The 22463-nt window shown below is 41.4% G+C and overlaps 1 protein-coding gene across 1 annotated transcript in view; it reads left to right on the top strand.

Moving 5' to 3' along the window:
* Window positions 1-16355: 16355 nt before the first annotated feature.
* The window catches only part of PCOLCE2 (procollagen C-endopeptidase enhancer 2), a 50051-nt gene continuing 43943 nt past the window's right edge, over window positions 16356-22463 (top strand). Inside the window, exons 1-2 of the mRNA XM_034782289.1 lie at window positions 16356-16531; window positions 18688-18796. Coding sequence (XP_034638180.1) covers window positions 16449-16531; window positions 18688-18796 — 192 coding nt within the window. The 5' untranslated portion in view covers window positions 16356-16448. The remainder of the gene's footprint in view (window positions 16532-18687; window positions 18797-22463) is intronic.

The following is a 22463-nucleotide window of genomic DNA, read 5'->3' as shown; positions in this document are numbered from 1 at the left end:
GGGACAAATTACCTAGGAAGGATGGGGAATCTCTGTCACTGGAGGTTTTTAAGAACAGGTTGGACAAATACCTGTCAGGGATGGTCTGATAATATTTACTTTTGCCTCAGTGCAGGGAACTGGACTAGATGGCCTATCAAAGTCCCTTCTAGTCCTACATTTCTGTGATCTATGATCTTTTCCTCCTCCAACACTCCAGATAGGGCCTTTTCTGCTTTTGAAATCAAACTTTGCACAACCGTTCCTTTAGGAATTTCAGCTGTGTCTATTTCATCCAAGATTTTCACATTACTTGAGAACTTATTTTTTAAAGATTCTGTGCAGTGTATTTTTTTGTGCTTGATACCACTTTGTAGATTTTGAGACCTTTTTATATAGCTTTCAATGCTAAGCAACTTTTACTGTACCATGCAATATATCATAGAGCCCCAGTCTAGGATTTTTAGCTTTCAAATTAAGACTAACATAAATTGATACAAAGTCCTTCTACTCTTACAACATCACCATGAATGAGATTTAGAAACTCATCTCATACTGGAAATTGGAGGCAGAGAAACTTAGTCACCACAGCCAGAAGTCTGAGTGCAGTTATTTAGTCCCAAGTGTAACCTCTGTAATGCATTCCCATTAGTCATTCTTGAGTCATATCCTTTTTATTACTCATACATAATTTCACAAAACACATATCTCTAGACATGTTCTGATGATGCCCTTATATATGGCTATACACAATCCAATGTTAGTCTCTTTTTTCTTATCTCAGTTGCATTTCAATTTGATTATTTGATACCACCATCTGCAAGGATGTTTCTACTAAATTTCAGTAGGGAGCTGTTGCTATCCTGTAGCTATGTAATTTTCACTTGCCCACTAACCAGCTGTGAGTAAAATATTTCTTGTTTTAGTTATCATCATAATCAACCAGGATGGACAGATATATTTTGTGCATCACATTTTTGCAAGGCTGCTATAGTGATTAACTGGTTAATTTTACAAAAGTGTTTGAGTAATGCAACACAATAATTTGTAAGAAATTCAATCATTGTCCCAGGGCTATAATATAGTACAAGAACATGCAGTCATACTGTGGTTTCAAATTGGACCACACACTTTTCTCTGTTCCCAAGTATTCTCTGTTCCATTTCTCTGTGGAACAGAATGATGCCAGCACCACAAATATACAGGCTTTAAAAGATGCATGGTCCATTTATCATCCTGATATCTAAAAGAAAGTGACAAATGCAAAAAACAGAATAGGAAATCCAGTCAGAGGAAACATAAATCCAATTATAAAATATTAAATAGTGCTGCCTGAGTGCACATTTTCCTTGGTTCATACAGTTAGCAGTTTTATTGAAAGAGACAATAATGACAAACTTTCTAAAATAAAAAGTCTGAGGAAGCAAATTATACCTATAAGGGACAATTACTTGCCTGGTAATTCTGATACAGATTATTACTTCTTCTGCCCTGCTATTGTAAAATTTCTTGGAATTGCAACATGCAACTTTTAAGCTAATTCAGTATTAAAGGTGACATGCAAACCTTTGTATATATTTCTCTCAACTGTGGCAGTATGTGGAAGCCTCTAGTTCTGGCCATTTTCAGAGACAGGATACTGGACCAGATGAACTGTGGGCTAATCCAGTATGGGAATTCCTAAATGCTGAATAGCTGACTGCATAGGCTCTGACTACAGACACAAAAGTTTTGTTCCAAGAGCTCTCACTACTGATAGAACACAGCCTTAGAACCACAACAGCAGCCAGGCTGTTACTACCAGAACTGTCTCAAGCACCTGCATCTTCATCTTCCATTGCAGGAGACTCTAGTTCCATCTTCACATGGTAACTACTAGCATGGAACTACCAGGAATAAATTTACTTTCAAATGTAAAATATACAGGGTGACCAACAGCCAGGCTAACAGGGGTAGTCAGTATGTTACACACTTCAGGTACAACTCACCCATGAAGGTTAGAATAAGACCTATGTACTATTTTAAGCCTTATGTACCATTTAAGCTTTGAGGGCTTAAGTGATATCTCTTGTACTGGCCTCTCTGCACATGGGTGAATTTCACCCTGACTGCTCAGCATGTCTCTGAAGGGAATACACGTGTGTAAGTGGGAGGTGAGAGAAGGCAGACAAAGGCGCATGGCTGGAGATATAGAGTTTCACCACATCTTCCTCTCTCCATGCTCAAGTTCTGACTGCCTAGAATATGCAAGTGAAACATGACAGCCCTGCCAAGTGTAATCCAAGCTGTTCGGAAAATTAGAGGCAGCAAGATTGCCAGGGCCAGTCTCTGGGTGTTTGTGGCAGCACCCAGATACACACACACACAGGTGATAACAATCTCAAGCAACCCTATATGCTATATCTCAGGTTGCTCTCACCAGTTAGGAAGGGCAGGGACCCAACTTACTTTTCTAGTAAGTGGTACTGTCCTATATCCAACCAGAGAAGGTGGTACCTTTGTCTTCTCCTGATACTCTTCTACCACAATGAAAGCCAGACTGGTATGAAAAGATGGATCTTTATCCTTAAAGTAGACAGAAAGCTCCAGCAAGAAAAATCTGATGTTTCAGAGTGGAGGAAGCCATGGTTTACCAAGCTGCCAATCACTTGGAACAATTCTGCTGGGCAGGACTGTGTAGATGCAATGGTGGAAGAGAACAGCATTTTCTTTGTGTCAACCACAGCCATGGCATATGACTCTATAACAGGCTGAATGCCCCCTCTCAGAATGCAGGCTAGGCAGTATATATTGCTACAGTTGAGGGAGTTTTGTTAAAAGAAAAACATGCATCTCACCTTTAAAGGTACAGACCATGCACTTCTTGAAGCTTCCTGATTTTTTACATACCTAAAATCTTTATAGTCCCAACTGCCTTCAAAGAGATGCATTCCAGAGCCAAACTCTTCTCTTTTTATACACAATCACCTATTTAAGCACATCTTAGTAAGTGCTGCTTGAAATACTTCTTTGGACTGGATTTCAGCATTTTCCTACTCTCTAAGCAGTTTCCTCTTGTTTTCTGTCACAGTCCCATGCCATTTGAGTTCCTTACCAAAGCTCAAGTTTATGTTGTGCTTTCTCCACTTGGAGATTTTGGTTTGGGATCTCACAATTTACGTGAGTGAATCAAAGGCAGCTTCTCATCTGTCAGTCACAGCCTCTGCATACTTTTGCCCTTAGGAAATGTAAATTGAAAACAAATCCTAAGAGCACACTGGATTTTCCTAAAACTTTTCTTGAATTTTCTAATGCTGACTGGTATTAGGAAGTTTCTCCAAAGAGTATGAGAAATCCATACAGCACTCTCTGTTCAGCTCTCAGGCAGGTCTTGAAGGTTCTTTATTTTAGTCAGACATGAACTATTATATAGAAGCATACTGTGATAGACACCTCTTGTTGTGGGACATAAACAGGCTGTTTCTGCTCCCACTGAAATCAGTGGGAACAGGGACAAAACCATGATGTTAAAGATGCTATGATCTTAAAATATGTCTCTTTGCTCTGGATGGTTTCTAATGAAAGAGCTGTTTTGCTGGTGAGGACAAAGGGTCTGTTCACTTAATACTACAACAAAGGTCTGTCTCAAAGATGTGGAAGAACATCCCTATGAGGAAATTAGCATCTAATGCTTAAATATTTCAAAAACAATCTAATTTTCTTTAAGAGGTTGTTTAAATTATTAACTCCAGCTGGCAGACCTTTGGTAAGTGTTTATTGTTTCCTTTGCATTCCTCATTCCTATAAAAGGTATCATCAATGTTCCTCTTTGTTCCATACCCTTCAGAACCTGGTATATGAGAGAGACTCCAGTCACCACACACAAAATAGAAAGACAAGTTTACTTTAGAGAGCATTTTAAATAATATACTGTTTACCCACACAGGCTTTATTAATCCTGTATTTATTATCTCAAATCAGATTGAGGGTGAGAAACAGTAGATAACCTATAATGTATCCCTAAAAAGTTATGAATTTTACATAGTCTCATGAAAGGAAGGGCTTCTGTGAGAGGGTGTCCTGGGAATTCATGCCCTGGAAAAACTTCCAATGTTACTGGCAGCTACTTGGGCTACAGCCTTCTGAGGTGGAAAACATTCAGTCCATCTACTAAAGAAATCTGCAAAAATAAGGTTATATTGATACCCTGTTGCTGTTTTAGGTAATGATCCAATAATAACTACTCCCATAAATAATTTAATGGGAATTATTTTACCAGTAGCTCTTTCTTGCAACAAATCAATCCATAAGCATCTCACAGCAGCAGCAGATGATACATCACTATAGTTATGGTCATGTCAGTTTTTTCCATTTTAACTCTCTTTTTTCAGGGGTTTAAAACTCAGATGTAAAAAATCACACCAGAAAAAACAGTTGGCAAGAGGGTTCTAGTCGGAGACCAAATATTTTTTACAGAATTTAAAAACAATTTGTTTGGTCATTTTGAGGATAATTACATAAAACTACAGAGGTTTTGTGGTTTCCGTTGAGTTTTTGGTACTCCTGTGCCTCAAAAACCTTCCCTGTTTACAGTTAAATTTAACAGATTAATTCCTGGTAAAACAGAGCAGCATCAGGGGGCAAACCTAGCCCTTGGTTCAGAATGTGAATGAATGCATTTGGGTAGTTAAAAATAGAAAACCCAGCCAAACTGGGACCCATACAGGAGTGAAATGGAATTTTGAAATGGAGTTAGTTTGTCACAATAAATCATAATAACCCTAGGAAGGAGTGTTTGCCTAACTACATAGGGCATGACCCAAAGTCATTTCCACAAAAGTCTTGTAAAAGGAGAATCAGGTCCCTAGTCTTTCAATCACAAATGGGCCAGTTTATATATCTTTTGTTTCAATTTGTATTCTTTTCCAAATGGTAATTTAGACAATGCTTAAGGACAAGGTACATGAATATGAATTAGTTTTATTTTCAGATATTTTATTGGGGTCCACACAGACCCGTCAGCAATGTGGATTATTTTATTCAAATTCATTAGGCTAAATTCTACCTTCAGACACACAAGTAGAACCTCTCTGAAGTTACTACATGACCTTGGCCAACTCACTGAATCTCTGTCTCTCAGTCCTTGCACCCCATCTGTAAAACAGATAATAATGTACTTACTCATCTTTATAAGGTGCTTTCACATGCTCAATCAATTTAAACTTTTTTCTTATTAGTTTAAATTCAGTCCAGAGGCCATATGTGGTATGAGCTAGGCGTTCTTTAGCTCCTGGAGAACAAGCTTCCATATCACAACTGGCACTAAAGGAAACCTTGTTTGCAGTCTCTGCATTGAGACCAAAGACTGAATGGACCTAGAGCCTGAATTGCCCCTTCACCCACAGACATGGGTTGAAGTATGTTGGCATGGGGTGTGGAGGATCTTCCACTGCAATTGACTGGGTCCAAATTGTCAGTTTCCAAAACTGTAATGTCAGCATAGTTTAGGAGCATTAAAGTTAATGTTGAACTTTATAAAAGAATATTAAATTGAGTCAACTTTTGTTTGTTGTTGTTGATGGTGAATTATTTCCCCACAAGTTTATAACATTAAAATGAACTACAGATCTTTGTAAAACTAAAATAAATGAAACCCTTGGAATACACATACAATGACAAATTTCGTTTGATAGTGGATACAACTCTTTCCGAATATAAAGTTCTTCAATTTGTGCAACAGGATTGTTATTGCCAACTGTAAATATGCTGGAGTATAAAGGCATTATAATTAACCAAACTTTTTCAGATGTAATTTTAAAAACACTGAATCATGTCATGTTTATTGTGTCAAATTTTTAACATACACTGTAGTTTCTCTAATATTTTATAGTCTTTATGCTTATTATAGTTTTTGTAGCATGGAAATTCATGAATTTGGCTTGTGGGACTTCTCCACAGATTTCATGCAGTCTACAGTTCTACCTATCAAATAGCCTTAGCAATAACAAAACAAGCATTTTTCCTCTGCCAGGAAAGATTTTTTTTTAAAGAATCTAATATTTTGCACATATTTATGCTGTTTATGTGTCTTACTTTGCAGTACAGCAATGGATTTAGTACTGACAATCATATTCCTTTAAACAATAAGTAACAATCGTTCTGTGAAATTCATTAAACAGCAACATAATAGATCCCAGATGTGTTTAAAATACACAATTTTGTGCTAAAGGCTAAAAATTTGACCTTAGAGTGCATGTGTGCATCTCCCATGTCAGTTATTTTGTATTTAGAAAAATTAAATTTACTATTGTAACACACATAGCAGATAGCTGAGTTTTAGCCACTGGTGAAATAGTTTGGCCCAGATTCTGCATTCCATCCAAACTGCATTTAGAGAGAGGGGAAGATCACAGGAAACCCGATGCAACTCCCTGATTCAGAGCTGTCCAGTCCTGGTGCAAGGTCCCCCTTCCCTCCCCATGTCCTAAATTTGAAAGGTGAATAATGGGGAGCCAATGAAGAGATTCAGGGGGATTGAACAGAACATACATTGTAGGGGTTTTTTATATTGTCAAATGTTAGATTATAACGGGTAGAGGATGGCTGCATCTAGGTCTTCCTTTCCAAAATGCTTGTATAACTTTCTCTACCCAGACTAATCTATCTTCAGCAACAACAGCCAACATTACAATGAAGGGACAGACGTTTTTTCCAGGTTCAGCGCTTAACCTTGAGGAACTGAACTTTTCAGATCTGACTTCCGCCCCATATCATTCAGATGTATGATTCCTGGGTTATACATTCAATTGAGTCAGTGTAACCCACACACCTCCTGGGTGTGGTCTTCTGTCCCATCTAGTGGCACCGAGACCACTAAGAGAGAGAGTGAAATGAGTCTGCTCTACAGCCTTAGCTAAGAGACAGTTGGCTTTTAGCTCATGCAGTAGACTCTAGAGGCTCATGCATTAAGCTCCAGAGGTCCCTGGTTCAGTCCCATCCATTGATGATCAGCGTCTATCAGCGTTACAAGTGGGGGATCATCTGGGATTTCAACTGGGAAGTCTCTGAAGCTCAGAACACGCTTCCTCAACTAGGGGAAGTATGTAACCCACACACCTTCTGGGTGTGGTGTTCTGTCCCATCTAGTGGCACCAAGACCACTTGGAGAGAGAGAGAGTTAAATGAGTCTGCTCTATGGCCTTACTAAGCACCAGTTAGCTTTTGGCTCATGCACTAAGCTCCAGAAGTTCCTGGTTCGATCCTGCCCACCAGCGACCGGGGTCTGTTGGCATTATGTTAGCACCTTCCATTTCAGCAGAGAAGCCAAGTTGCAGGAAAGGTCCTGAGTCAAAGTAGAGTCTTTGTGGTTTCCCATCTCCTCTCAGTGTAGAGGAAGTCTTTTTATTACATATTTTGCAAAGGGTTTGCTCTTCATTGCCCTCTTCACCTGCAAGTCATTATATTTTTTTTCAGCTGACAGTGATTTTGTTATAGAGGTGTGCTGTAATCCCAGGAGAAAAAGGATATTTTATAGTTAGATGAACTAAAGTTTCTCACAGTATTCCCCCACACAAGGAAATGTTTGTATTAAAGCAGATTCTCTGGAGGGGCAATTAAACCACACTGTTCTCTGTTACATCTATGGGTTTATAAATTAAAATAAAGGAAAGGTTTTGGAACAATATTAGGAATACTAAACTGGAATAATTTCAGAAGGGGTTTGACTCCATTCTCACTTACCCCAGTGTTAACAGTGACAGTGAGTGAAGTGCAATGTGTAAAACTGGTGTGAGATCAAATTCCAGCCTGTGTTGTACAGGTGTAACTGAGAACAGAGTACAACTCTGCGTTTTGCCATGTCTGTAGTCATTTACTGTGTGGGAATTGAAAGTTTTCGACAATCACTTTAGGATAACTGCAAGAAAAAAAGTCATGTGATCTGATTTATAAAGATATTTAAAATACCAAAAAAATCTCGTGTCATATGAATAGCACAGAGATTTTTTCCCTCAATAAAAAGATCAGAACGAGTTACAGTATGTTCTCCAATTGCTACTGCTGCATTGAGATTTTGCTACATTGTAGTGGCTTTCTGAGGAGGTAAATGACTGCTCATTCATATCACCTTTGAAAAGTGTTCTGCAGTAATGAACTAGCAACTTTATTGCACACCATATTTTATTAGTTATCTCAGTAGTATTACACATTAAGGTGCTATTGTGCCAGTCTAGTAATAGGAAAATTTCCTATTAAATGTCTTTTCTCTGAGAGCAGTGTATGTCCATTGCTCCTAATGATACATTCATAGAAGCTACACAATTGCCCCCTTTTGCACATTTATTAGATTTGGTTCAGTACAGTCTTCCAAGTCAGAAGTGATGGGGCTTTTAAAACTGGCCTTGGGAAACTATAATGTGGTGTCCAGAATTGAATGCAATAATCCAGTTGTAATTGGACCATAGAAAGAGGAAGTACTGTATTCTTTCTCTACTCCACTATTTAATGCATCTGTGTATACAGCCCCAAATTGCATTGTCCTTTACTTTCATATCACAGGGTAAACTAGAGCCTAATATGCTGTCCACTCTCACCCCTATATCCTTCTTTCTAGGGACTTACATGGTCCCAATCATCTTCATATTATCTGTGCATATTTTTCAGCATTACTATTACCCAAGTTTCTCACTCCCATTACATATAGAGAGTTCTCTTTCCCCAGAATTATTAGCTTGCTTTTTCCTAATTGTACTTCACTTTATTTTGAATACATGTGAATGAACATTTAGTGGCATGTCTTCCCTCCCTGGTGTTCTTTCAGTCAGTGGAAATGGAGGGAAGGTGTACACCATATTGTATAAATATATGAAGAGTGTCCGGCAGATATCTGCTACCTTCAACAGGACTATGCCTTTATTAACAGAGTACATAAAAGGAATAGTTTAAAATAAATTATTGTTCTCTACCTTGCCCAAGATGCCAATTGTTTAAGGTAGGCTCAACTATAATACTTTTGAAGTTTATTCATATACTGTCAAGAACTTTTCTGACTTTGCTTGATGAGAATGGATCCAAGGATGGTTCTCTTCCATATCTCTCCTGAAGATGATTTTACTTCTCATGAACAGAAACAAAACAGATTCTTTTTGAACATTTCTGTGACAGGATATCTTTACTGCTCCCTTCCTATTTCTTTCCCTGGGGCAAAGAATGATTAATATTCTTCTCTGCCAAGGCAAATGGATCCAGCTTTTTGGAATTTCCATCCATAATATTAATCTACTTGAATACTTGCCAATTCAGGATGAATTTCGCCTGGAATACCGATTGCTGAGACAATCTGTCTTTATTTTTAGTGATCCATTGATGTGAATGGCTTTTATTGACAGTTGGGATGCCCTGCCCAATGCTGGAACTCTAATGCTATCCTATTGAGACTGAAGCTCCTGGTTCCTCCCTGCTTGTTGATGTATGAGACAGCTGTAAGATTGTCTGACATCAGTGACAACATTAATGTTTCTGGTTTTCTAATCTTATGGCCTTCAACTCCAGAGTTTTGTGCAGATGTTTCTTTTGTGTCTTGACTATTTTCTTTGGACCGATATCTTTAATTTGCACTGCTGAAGCCATAAAAAGTTGTTATTATGACTCTTAGAAGATCCTACAGAATCCATTACTTTAGCAATTTCTTTACCCTCTGTGGGACTCTGTAATTATACATTCATGCTATCAGCTAACGGACCCTTGAAAGTCCATTTGAAAATGTTGGCACAGTCTTATATGAAGCCTGTCCTATGAGGAAATATCTGTGCACTACACATCATGAGTCCTGACAATCTTAAAACATCCTGGTAAACATGCATTTCATTTGATACTTCTTGGATCTCTTTTGTTTTAGGATGGTTTACAAATTATTTGTATTTATATAATGGCACCTATGTTATCAAGCAATAAAGCAGTATTAGCCCTCTTAATCTCTTCCTCTGTCATGGTATCAAATGCACAAAGTCAACAACTGACTTGGAACAATAGGAGGTAAAAATGTTTCAGAAAGAAGTGCAATTTTAATGTTGGTGTCCCTTGAAAGAAGAGAGGTAAGAGATAATGAAGAAACCAAAACACCTGGTGCTTATGTTAGGGCCAGAAGAAATAAAGAGCTTTGTTCTGAACACATTTACATCAGTTCAAATCAGGATAACTCGCCTGATGTCAGTGGAGTTATGTTTGTGTAAAAACACAGAGAGATCAGAACCAGGCCCAATGCCTTTTGAAAAATCAATAGGAATACCATATTGATGGCTCTTTTCAAAGCAAAGGCAGAACTTCTGATCTGAAGTCTGGAACTTACACTTGAGCTTTGCACTACCCCCTTTCTCCATTAAGAAATGGCATTACCCTGTGTTTATATCAGGATTAATGGACCTGCTATGACCAATACATTTACAAAGCTGGGTTCCTGATCAAAATGCTATTCACTTCAAACCATAGCAGCCTATTGCTGCTGAAACAAGAAGTAGAGGAACTCAAGGTTCATACTGTCTGTAAGAGAACAGCATTCATTAGTTAATATTTCCATATAAAGAAGACTGTTACATGCAACTTTGCTTGGAATTCTCTTAAAACCAAATGTCTAGAACTGCAGTGTCCCTGTCCTTTTATAAGAACAAAACAGGACTTCTAGTACTACATTATGTCACACACAGCAGCAGCCAGCTCCTGTTTTCAGGTGTATAAATGCCATGTGGATGTTGTTATTAGGGAATGGTATCTATTTAATGTACAGAATAATAATATCTATTTTTATTTGTATGGTCCTTTTTAAAATTGTGTTTATTAATTACTGATTCTGCTTCAAAATATAGCTGATTGTTAGCATGGTGTTGCATCTTAGGTAAAAAATGCTGTTTTCCAGTTCAAAAAATTATTTAACATTCAGGGGAAAAGACAGACTAGCCAGACAATGGGTTGGAAGCTTGTCTCCTATTTTGTTTATATAAAATATCTTCTTTGGAAGTTTGGTAATGAGAGACACTCTTTCACCCCTAGGTCACTAGTTTAAGCGTGGCTCAGGATGGTAGACACTGGAAAACGTTTACTCTTGTAAAGCTGTTCAGTTGTTTATGAAAAATGCTAGTAGAGAGAAAGGGAGCTGACTGAAGGGGAGAGGAAAGAAGGGCTTGGCAGTGCCAGTATCGAAGAAGGAAGAATGTATACCAAACTAGTGCATACCCCTCTCAGATAGCAGTCATCTCTTGCTACTGTTCTACTGCAGTGCTGAAGGTTCAGAGTGCCAACTCTGATAATGATGCATAAAGGGTTTAGGGAAGGGTTGTTAAATAAAAATGGAATTTGTTTTTTGCATTTTTCCTTTAAAGAGAAGCTACTTATTTTCTTTTTCCTTGAAAGTTAAGAAAGTTGTGTGTCTGCATTAGGATATGGTTTTTAATTATACAAGCACGTACAATTTTTGCACAGAATTACCTCATTTAGTGCATAAGTGAGACACAGAATGGGACATAATTAAGATTGCATGGGCAAGCATAAATCTGGCATTTCCTAACTCTTGAACATTTGACCTTGCAACCTAAATAACTTAATATATTTTGCATGCAATCTAAAAGTTCACTACTGTTCCTTCCACTGTTTTCTCTTGCCGAGATCTAACCTCTAAGGGACTGATGGGAATGCCAACTCTAGACTATACTAACGTACACTACTGGAGTAGTTTAGGATTAATACCAGTGGTAACACTTTAAAAAAACTTTAATTGCTTACTGAGCCCTTTTTCGTCTCTGTTCCTTCTGTTACAGCTGATGGAGACCAAACAGTCTTGTCTGTTTCTGCTCATAGTTGAGTTGTTTGCTGCATAGTTAAACTGCTTTCTGCAATGTTATTTACATTTACTAAGTGTAGTTTTATTTTATATTACAGTAACTCCTCACTTAAAGTCGTCCCAGTTAACGTTGTTTCGTTGTTACATTGCTGATCAATTAGGGAACATGCTCGTTTAAAGTTGTGCAATGCTCCCTTGCAGGAAGAGCAGTCCATTGCAGTTAGCTGGTGGGGGCTTGTAACCAGGGTGGACCGGCAGCCCCCTATCAGCTCCCCGCTCCCCTAAATTCCCTGTGCAGCAATCGCCCAGCAGGCTATCAATTGCTGGGCAGTTCAGCTGTCCCTCCCCTCACTGTGATGTGCTGCTCCTGCCCTCTGCCTTGGAGCTGCTCCCGGGAGCCTCCTGCTTGCTGTGCATGGGGGGAGGGGAGGGGAAAGAGGGAGGCTAATGTCAGGGTTCCCCTTCCCCCTGCTCCTGCACCCCGCTTACCCCTTCTCCATATAGAGCAGGGTGTGGACACGGAGGGAGACAGAGAGAGCTTGGGGGAGCAGCTGCTGTCTCAACTTCCTGATCCACTTAAAAAGACAATGCACTTAAGAGTGGGTCAGCTTACTTAAAGGGGCAGTGTGCATCTTTCTCTCTCTCCCACACATAAGGTGTGTGTCTGTCTCTGGCCTAGTCTTCACTTACCGGCTGGTCCGGCGGCACGCCATCGATGTTCTGGGATCGATCCCGGAAGTGCTCACAGTCGGCGCCGGTACTCCAGCTCGCTGAGAGGGGTACGCGGCGTCGACGGGGGGAGACTTCTGGCCGCGTCTGGACTGCGGTAAGTCCGGAGTAAGGTACTTCGAATTCAGCTACGTTATTAACTCTCTATTTGTGCTGCCTTGTTGAGTGTGAGAGGCTACATTAACAATGTGTTAACCGTTGCAGGCTCAGCCGAGTGCTAGTTCATCATTTAGCAGCAAGGCATTCCCTGGGAAATACCCCACCCTCTTCCACCCTCTGACTACACCACCTGAATCAAGCTTCACAATCATCATAGCTGTGAACAGAATTCAATTGTTTGTTTAAAACGTATACTGTGTGTATATATATATATAATATATAGTTTTTTGTCTGGTGAAAAAAATTGACCTGGAACCTAACCCCCCCATTTACATTAATTCTTATGGGGAAATTGGATTCGCTTAACATGGTTTCACTTGAAGTCACATTTTTCAGGAACATAACTACCACATTAAGTGAGGAGTTACTGTATATGCCTTGTATCAGAGGGGTAGCCGTGTTAGTCTGGATCTGTAAAAAGCAACAGAGGGTCCTATGGCACCTTTAAGACTAACAGATGTATTGGAGCATAAACTTTCGTGGGTGAATGCCCACTTTGTCAGACGCATTCACCCACGAAAGCTTATGCTCCAATACATCTGTTAGTCTTAAAGGTGCCACAGGACCCTCTGTTGCTGTATATGCCTTGTTTCCAGCCTGTAATATAGGGTGTGTCCAACAGAGCCAAGGGCAGCAAAGAGTAATGCTGCTCTTAGGCCTGTCCTAAGAAAGAGGGAAGAAGAGGTGCAGAAATAGCAGGATGCAAAATAGCATTCGTAAGCCTCTTTTCAAATTCTCTGTGCTGTGAATGGATACACTCTTGTTAGCCCTAACTTTCAGCCTCCCTGCGCACACCCATAGATCTGAAAACAGTAACCAGCACAATTTGGGAGGGGTGCAGAAAATGCTGTGCCCTTACTGCCACAGCACACATGCAATGAGGTCTTTGAAAATTTGGCCCTAAGCATGTGCTTCAGAAAAGCCACCATTATAACCAACACCCTCTGCCATTCAGCAGTAAGGCCAAATATTTGATGGACACGAAGAATGAACCACCTTCTCATCCCTAAATGGTTGGTCTTCTCCACAGTCAGAAACACATTGATAGGACCAGGGGAAGCATGTGTGTGTTGGGGGTTGGGGGGGGGGAAGAGATGGAGATTATACTTCTGCCTGTAGTATGTATGGTCTGTAAACTGGCCAAGGACTTTGACCTCCACTGGCAACAATCTCCAGCATTACATTCTCTTCCAAATTAAAATATACATAATATACATAATAGTATTATATTATTTAATCTTCGAGCTGACAAACACAAGCCTATTGGCCAAGGCATGTTCACTTCCTCCTCTTTGGCCTCCCTGTTTCCCATATCACGCACCTCAAGTCAGCCCAGAATACAGCTGCTAACATTCTCTCCCTCACAAACTGAGCTAACCATGTCAATTCCTTCTTTGAATCCCTGCATCGACTACCCCTTAACTGCTCTTTTAAATTATCCTTGTCTCCAAGGCCCTGCACAGCTCAGATCTTGTTCCGTTGCATCTCCCATCAGTCTCCCGCCAATTCACTCTACCAGTGTCAGTATCACTACCCCTTTCATTGCCTAGTGTTTTTCTGTGCTACATCTCATTCCTCACACCCTCCCAGTCCCAGTGGGGCAGGCTCCCACCTCTGCCGATTCAAATTCTCCCAAGGATTCGCTCCTTCCATGAGACCAACACTAATCTGCATAAGCTCAATGTCTTCTTCACTCCAGCAGTATGTCAAAGGAGAGAGAGAGAAGGTTTTTTATTTTTTAATTCTAAGTTTATAGGACCCTTCCTAGGGATCTCCTGTGCATCTGGTCTTATCTCTGTCTGTTTTTTAGACTGTAAGTTCTTTGAGGTGGGGACTTACTTCCCTTATTTGCATTATGTGCCTAGGTAAGCATGTCAAGTGCTTAACAGATAACAAAAGAAGTTAATAAACCATAAAATAGGTTTACATTATTGCTTTGCTATTAATAGTTTTCTGAACTAGTGCAGTTCTGTCCGATTTCTTTCAGTCCAGTCTGCAGTTGGCTGTACCAAGACACACTATGTCTGTGCTGTATAATGTCACTCATGTGAGCCTAAAATATTATCTTTATGTGTAGATGAATAAAAGACTGGATACATTTTAGGCTTAAATTATCACCAGAAATCACATAAGAAAGTAAAATTCTAGGTTCTTGCCCAGGCAATTTAATTTCACTCTTGTCCATGTGTTTATTTAGTGTCCAGTCTGTCCTAGTTTATTTTTTTTAATCCATTTATTTTAAGGATATTGATCTTAAACGAAGGACATTCAAGATTATAATGTTGGTTGCAATAATTGTTCCAAATAAAATGTATGTTTTTAACTACTATTTGGTTCTTGGTAAACTTAAAAAAATAGCTACAATAATACTAAGATTTCATTTTTTCACTACTTTTCTCAGTTAATTAACTTAGGCTCCAACTCTACAAACACTTACACATGTGCTTAACTTTACTAGATTAGTAGTCCCCACAGAGCCTTAAAGAGTACCCTTGTTACAGTCAGATCTTAAATGCTACCTTATTCCAATGAGTCAATATTTACCATAGGTAAACAAAATGACGTTTTTAATTTACTTTAGAATTTTAAAGAATACTTTTTTTGAAAGCAGTACTAGTATTTTACAAATATTGACAAAGCTGTATTTAATTGTACAGATGATGATACTGAGTTTATTTGTGTTCCGTATAAACAAAACTGGTGTGGTGTGCCACATTATGAAATGCAAAACCCTGCATTACAAACATGATGTAATTATTCATTTCTCTGAGATAATTAGTAGGTTTTTAAAACATTCCTGATAATGTAAATTAATTCAGGCTTCTTGTGCATGTCCAGGTACTAGTGCAGTCCATCTGTGTGTACGGTAAATAGTATGTAGGATTATTCTCAGGACTATGCAGGGCACAGACTCATTTTCTGTTGAGGACGGTAAGGTTGATCAGTTCCTCAGGCCCCACATAACTGAACATGACAGTTACAAATTACCTGAAATTTGAGAGCTGAACTTAAATACACATTCCTCCTTCACTATGGGAAATCATTTCCCCTTTGCCAATACAGTAACTGAGTTTTTGAAGGATGGGGAAGATTTTCCCCATCCCCCAGCTGCGATCAGACATGTAAAAGTTTCTTGTGAAAAAAGAGCCGCTGTCCCTGAAACGAAGGAACTGTCAGGACCGCTCCTGAGGAAAAGGAGGAATCACAAAGTTACAGTTTCGCTGCTACTAATAAAAAAGCCCAAGGAACTGGACTAGCGGTTAAACAAACACTCCCCACCCGAGCTGGATGTTTACAGCCGCTTGAGCAGTGGCTCTGTGCTTTGTGTTGCCCGGACGGGGCTTCACACTTGGCCCAGGCAGGGGTCTGTGGTGACCTTCGCTCTGGACACCCACAGTAACCTCCCTCCCCCAGCCCGCCGCTGCCAGCCCAAGACCCGCGCCAGGGGGCAGACGCAGCCCGGGCTGCAGGGGCTCTGAGCGGCATGGTCCTGCCGAGTCTCTGGGCAGCAGACTCCTGCCCCCGGGCTCCGAGGGAAGTTTTCCAAGCACGGGGCGCAGGGCGGGGGGTGGGTGCGAGCTCTGGGCTGGGGAAGCCTCTTCCCTCCTCCCCTCGCCTGGAAGAACAACCGGGATATTCACGCGGAGCGGCGCGATGCCAGGGAAACTCCTCCAGGGGGACCGCGCGGAGAGGCGGCCGAGCCTGCAACCTGCCTTTAAAAGCCCCCCACACCAGAGCCGCCGCTCCGCACAGGCGAGCCGGGGCGCCCGCGATGAGGCCAGCCGCGTGCTCCTGGGGCCTGGGGCTCCTGCTGGCCGCCGCTCAGCTCTCCCGCCAGCAGCCGCCGCAACAGAGGTAACGGCTCGTCGGGCCAGCGCCGCCGGGCTCGTGGGGGCGCCCCCTCCAGCCGCTGCTTTGCCCCTTGGGCCACGCTGAGCTCTGCCCCCTGCCGCTGCCTCCCGACCCCCCAGACTCCTGCCTGCCCTTACAGCCGCCTCGTCGTGGCGCCTGCGGCTCCCGCTCTCGCACCTCCGGGTCCGAGCCTTGCAGGCGCTCGCGGCACCTAGGCAAGAGCACGAGGGGGCGCCGAGGCACCGCCCCGCGCTTTTGCCCCTGTTGGCGCCTCCCCAGCCAGCCTCTCTGCTGCTCCCAGTCCGGCTGTGGCGGCTGTGCTGGGGCAAGGGGCGGCAGGCGCCTCGCCTGGTGCCGCGGTAGGGGTGGGTGAGCTGCAGCCCCTTCTTTGCCTAGAAGGGGAAGGAACATCTTGTTCTCCACAGAACGGCGCCAACGGTGGGTGCGGGCGGCTGGGCTCGCTGGCTATGACCAGGGCGACTCTGAGGCAGGAGGACAGAGGTGTCAGTCAGAGAAGGAAAGACCCAGAGCCCCTGGTCCCCACTCCTGGCTGGGGGAAAGATGGGATCCGAGGCTCTTTGGCATGTGTTACATCGGGAGGGGATGAGCCTGTGCCAGAGGGAAGAGTCAAAAGGGCAAGAATCTAGGGCACTAACCTTAACGAATTCCCATCTAAATCAACCCATTCTGCTATTAACAAGTGAGAGTAAAACGTCTGGAATTCACAGAATGACTGAAAGGCCCATTGCAACAACTGAACGTTGCAAATTAACAAGTGACTGGACAAGAACAGGAAAAAGCAGGGATACTGTATTACAAGATTTCTTTTTTTTTTCATTTATACCCCTCCTGGCACCAGGATCTGTGCAGTCAGTTCTGACTGCAGGATCAAAGCCTTGAGTAGAATCTAATTACAGTGCTCAAGTTAACTAACACTTGACCTATACCAGTAAATATTGTGCAGTATATATAATAAAATCTTGATGAGACATCACCCCAGCAGCTTGCTGTTAAATACTTGCTGAGGAGTAGGGCATTGAGATCAGCATTATTTGTGCAAATTACGAAGTGTGAAGAGTAGTCAGGGTCTCCTCTGTTCTACTTTCCTCTAATGAAAGAGAAACAAGGAGCACAGAAACACTACCCTTTTCTTGTAACACATTCTAGCATTTCTTGGCATGTACAAAAAAAGCCCAACCACCTCAGTTTCTTGTATTTAATTTGAAGGGGAAAAAAAGATTCTGGTTATACTTTCAAAGGGATTGTTTTTTTATTTTTATTTTGGGGGATATTGAAATTAAAAACAAACACCCTGTTATATAATTTCTTGGATGAATAAATTTGCCAGCAGTGGATTCATGGGAAGAAAAACAACGCCCACCACCTTGGCTGTTTGCCACATTCTTGTCTTTTAATACTGATTTTGCATTGCTACATATCACCTTTTCAGTGATCTCAAAGAGTTTTACAACCATGGCAAAGTACTTGAGCATGAAGGATGAGCTTACATTAAGCATGCTTTGCTGAACCAGGGCCTAATTACCCATCAATACCATTAGGCAAAATTAGGTTCTATAATTCCCACCAGTGCAGCTCCAAATGGATGCTGTGATGCAAACAGGAGTTGCATTGATGGAGAATTACGGGTCCTGGTATTCTCAGTATAGAAAAAAAATCTATGAGATGGCTTGCTTTAGAATTCTGTGATAAATTGTCATTTTAATAGAGTGAGAATAATGGGATGGGGGGGAACCTAACTTTACATTCTCTAATGACTTATCTGCTGGAAAAGTGTGCTTTTTATAGAAATATAAATTTGTTATGGTATTTCCCCCTCCTATTTTGTTTACTATGAACAGGGCGAAGCTTGAACAAACTGTGCAAGTATAACAGCATGCAGCACTATATCTAAAATTTTTAAGGGCTGAGCTGTCCATTCTAGCCATACCTCAGTTTGTGCATTAAAAGTTGTACCATACTACAATTTAAATATCTGCTAATGTTATTCAATCATTTATTTAAAGTTGCTGTACATTTTTGTATCAACATTTTAGCTGACACCCCGATTACACAGGTTAATAGTCTTTCCATCTTCAGTATTATAGAAAGTGTTGATGGAATATATTTCTAAACTAAGCAGTATTTTTTTTTATTCCCAGGCCTGCTTTTACATGTGGAGGAATTCTGTCTGGAGAGTCAGGGTTTATTGGGAGTGAAGGATTCCCTGGAGTTTACCCTCCAAACAGCAAATGTACTTGGAAAATCACAGTAAGACTTTCTAATATCACAAAAACACTTCTGAAAAGAATGAAGAGCTACCTATTTTATAATGCCAACATTTTATATTAGGTGACAGATGTCTCTGATAATGAGTTGTTGGGCTTACATATTTCAGCTGTCTGGAACATTTTTTAGGGTTACATTAGGTACAGTGCCAAAAGTGAAATCCCAGCAAGCTGCATGGAAACTTTTTAAAGACACCATAATAGAGGCTCAATTTAAATATATACCCCAAATTATAAAACATAGTAAGAGAGATGTACGTTATAGGATACTTGACACTGAAATGAGTTTGCAGAGCAGCCACATTATATCCATGAATGATACTAATAAGTGAGCAAACACTATAAAACTGAATGGCCAGAACTGAATATCCCTTCAGTGCTGGACATGTTATAAACCAAGGACTTCATAAAGAGGCTCCTTTTACTTTTCCCCAGGTATGATGATGACAAATTATGCTACCAAAGAGATACTTAAAGCCACACACTGCCCTCTGGCTACATGCACAACTCCCATTAACATCAGTGGAGAGTTTCTCTGGGGTCAGGACTAGTATATGAGCTCCGGTCAAGGAAGGAAATGAGTGCTCTGAAAATTCTCTTTTGAAGTTGCCACTAAAGAATATATAAAAGAGAATGGATAGTGGTAGTGAAATAGGACATCACAGAATAATACAGCCTTGCTGCTCTAGAGACACTGATGCAAGAAGGAGACCATGATCTTGTGACAGTTGTTTTTAAATTACTGTCAGAGCAAACAAATGATGTAGATTTAATCTTTTTATTATGCTGCATTTGGATTAGGGTGGAGAACAGCTTTTTGTGCTGACTTTAATCAGTGCCCAACTTCTTCTAGAAAAGAGCAATCTGAAGTATGCTCCATTTTTATTTATAAACTTGTTTCTTGCTGTCTGAAGAGACTCAATTGCTTTTTTAACATTTACTAGTGATTACTGGTTAGCTATCCTGAAATCTGATTGGCTGGCAAAAACTCCATTTGAAGTAATATAAGATTGTGAGACAAGAGTAGCAACAACAAAGCTGATTTTCAATAGCAGTTGGTACCATGAAATAATTTTGAAATCAGTGCTTCATAAATTTGAAACATCATATTGAAGAAGATGATATTATTGAAAAATGACAAAAGTAAAGTTCTTATAAAAGACTTAGATTACAAATGATTGCTAGGAAGTACACACTGAAGAGTCCTGTGGGCAGTTCTATTCCTTATAACTAAGTCAGAAAAAAACCCAGAACTGATTTTATTTAAGGAGTGTCCCTATGGTAAGTTTTCATTGCAGAGTTCATTTGAGCGATCGGCAACTGCTTCTGAGCATCCTGATTAGTTTAGCCTGGATGTGAGCAACCACATTGAATCATAGAATATCAGGGTTGGAAGGGACCTCAGGAGGTCATCTAGTCTAACCCCCTGCTCAAAGCAGGACCAATCCCCAATTAAATCATCCCAGCCAGGGCTTTGTCAAGCCAGGCCTTAAAAACCTCTAAGGAAGGAGATTCCACCATCTCCCTAGGTAACCCATTCCAGTGCTTCACCACCCTCCTAGTGAAAAAGCTTTTCCTAATATCCAACCTAAACTTCCCCCACTGCAACTTGAGACCATAACTCCTTGTTCTGTCATCTGCTACCACTGAGAACAGTCTAGATCCATCCTCTTTGGAACCCCCTTTGAGGTTGTTGAAAGCAGCTATCAAAGCCCCACTCATTCTTCTCTTCTGCAGACTAAATAATCCCAGTTACCTCAGCCTCTCCTCATAAGTCATGTGCTCCAGCCCCCTAATAATTTTTGTTGTCCTCCACTAGACTCTTTCCAGTTTTTCCACATCCTTCTTGTAGTGTGGGGCCCAAAACTGGACACAGAACTCCAGATGAGGTCTCACCAATGCCAAACAGAGGGGAACGATCACGTCCCTCAATCTGCTGTTAATGCTCTTACTTATACAGCCCAAAATGCCGTTAGCTTTCTTGGCAACAAGAACATACTTTTGATTCATATCCAGCTTCTCATCCATTGTAACCCCTAGGTCCTTTTCTGCAGAACTGGTGCCTAGCCACTCGGTCCCTAGTCTGTAGCAGTGCATGGGATTCTTCCGTCCTAAGTGCAGGACTTTGCACTTGTCCTTGCTGAACCTCATCAGATTTCTTTTGGCCCAATCCTATCATTTATCTAGGTTCCTCTGTATCCTATCCCTACCCTCCAGCGTATCTACCACTCCTCCCAGTTTAGTGTCATCTGCAAACTTGCTGAAGGTGCAGTCCACGCCATCCTCCAGATCATTAATGAAGATTTTGAACAAAACCGGCCCCAGGAGCCCCACTCCACTTGATATTGGCTGCCAACTAGACATGGAGCCATTGATCGGTACCCGTTGAGCCCGGTGATCTAGCCAGTTTTCTATCCACCTTATAGTCCATGCATCCAGCCCATACTTCTTTAACTTGCTGGCAAGAATACTGTGGGAGACCGTATCAAAAACTTTGCTAATGTCAAGGAATAACACGTCCACTGCTTTCCCCTCATCCACAAAGCCAGTTATCTCATCATAGAAAGCAATTAGGTTAGTCAGACATGACTTGCCCTTGGTGAATCCATGCTGACTGTTCCTGATCATTTTCCTCTCCTCGGAGTGCTTCAAAATTGACTCCTTGAGGACCTGCTTCATGATTTTTCCAGGGACTGAGGTGAGGCTGACTGGCCTGTAGTTCCCCAGATCCTCCTCCTTCCCTTTTTTAAAGATGGGCACTACATTAGCCTTTATCCAGTCATCCGGGACCTCCCCCGCTTGCCATGAGTTTTCAAAGATAATGGCCAATGGTTCTGCAATCACATCAACCAACTCCTTTAGCACCCTCAGATGCAGTGCATCCAGCCCCATGGACTTGTTCTCGTCCACCTTTTCTAAATAGTCCTGAACCACTTCTTTCTCCACAGAGGGCTGGCGGAGTCGACGGGGGAGCGGCAGCGGTCAACTTGCCGCCCTCCTCACAGCCAGGTAAGTCGACCTAAAATATGCAACTTCAGCTACGCTATTCACATAGCTGAAGTTGCGTATCTTAGGTCGATCTCCCCCTCCCCCGCCATAGTGTAGATCTAGCCTAAGGTGCCACAAGTACTCCTGTTCTTTTTCCCCCACGTGTGTGTTGCTAGAACTTCTGGGGACACATCCAATGGGTCTTTGTGCTGCAATAAGCTGAGACACTGATTCTTTCACAGTGAATTGGGTTTGCAGCAGGGAATTGTAGGAAGGCATTGGAGGACTATCCACACTCCAATGATTTAGCCTGCATCCTCACTGGAAAGTGGGCAGCCCAAGTGAAAGTGGCACTCAAGTCCAGTCAGGCCAGCTAGCCCAGGTTTAAATACCACCAAACTCTGGTAAGAAAGTTGTATGTATGGCTGGGAGGGAGGTGGAGGTAATATCCAACTAAGAGCCCAAGGTGTAGCAAAGACATCTCCTTAGTTACCATGTAAAGGCCTCCTCAACTAGTATCTGATACTAGAGCACCTTTTGCCAGTCCATGGTAACAATGTGGACCTTGCAGGAGAATCTGGCTCAAGTCTGCAAAACCGAAACAGCTATTGTTTTGCTTTCCGTGTGGGTTATCAGAGGCATGGAAGTATTGTTTTCTCAAC

This window comes from Trachemys scripta, chromosome 9 (genome assembly GCF_013100865.1).
Source record: "Trachemys scripta elegans isolate TJP31775 chromosome 9, CAS_Tse_1.0, whole genome shotgun sequence".
NCBI lineage: Eukaryota > Metazoa > Chordata > Testudines > Emydidae > Trachemys > Trachemys scripta.
Note: the sequence above shows the minus strand (reverse complement) of the source record. Positions and strands in the feature narration are given on the sequence as shown.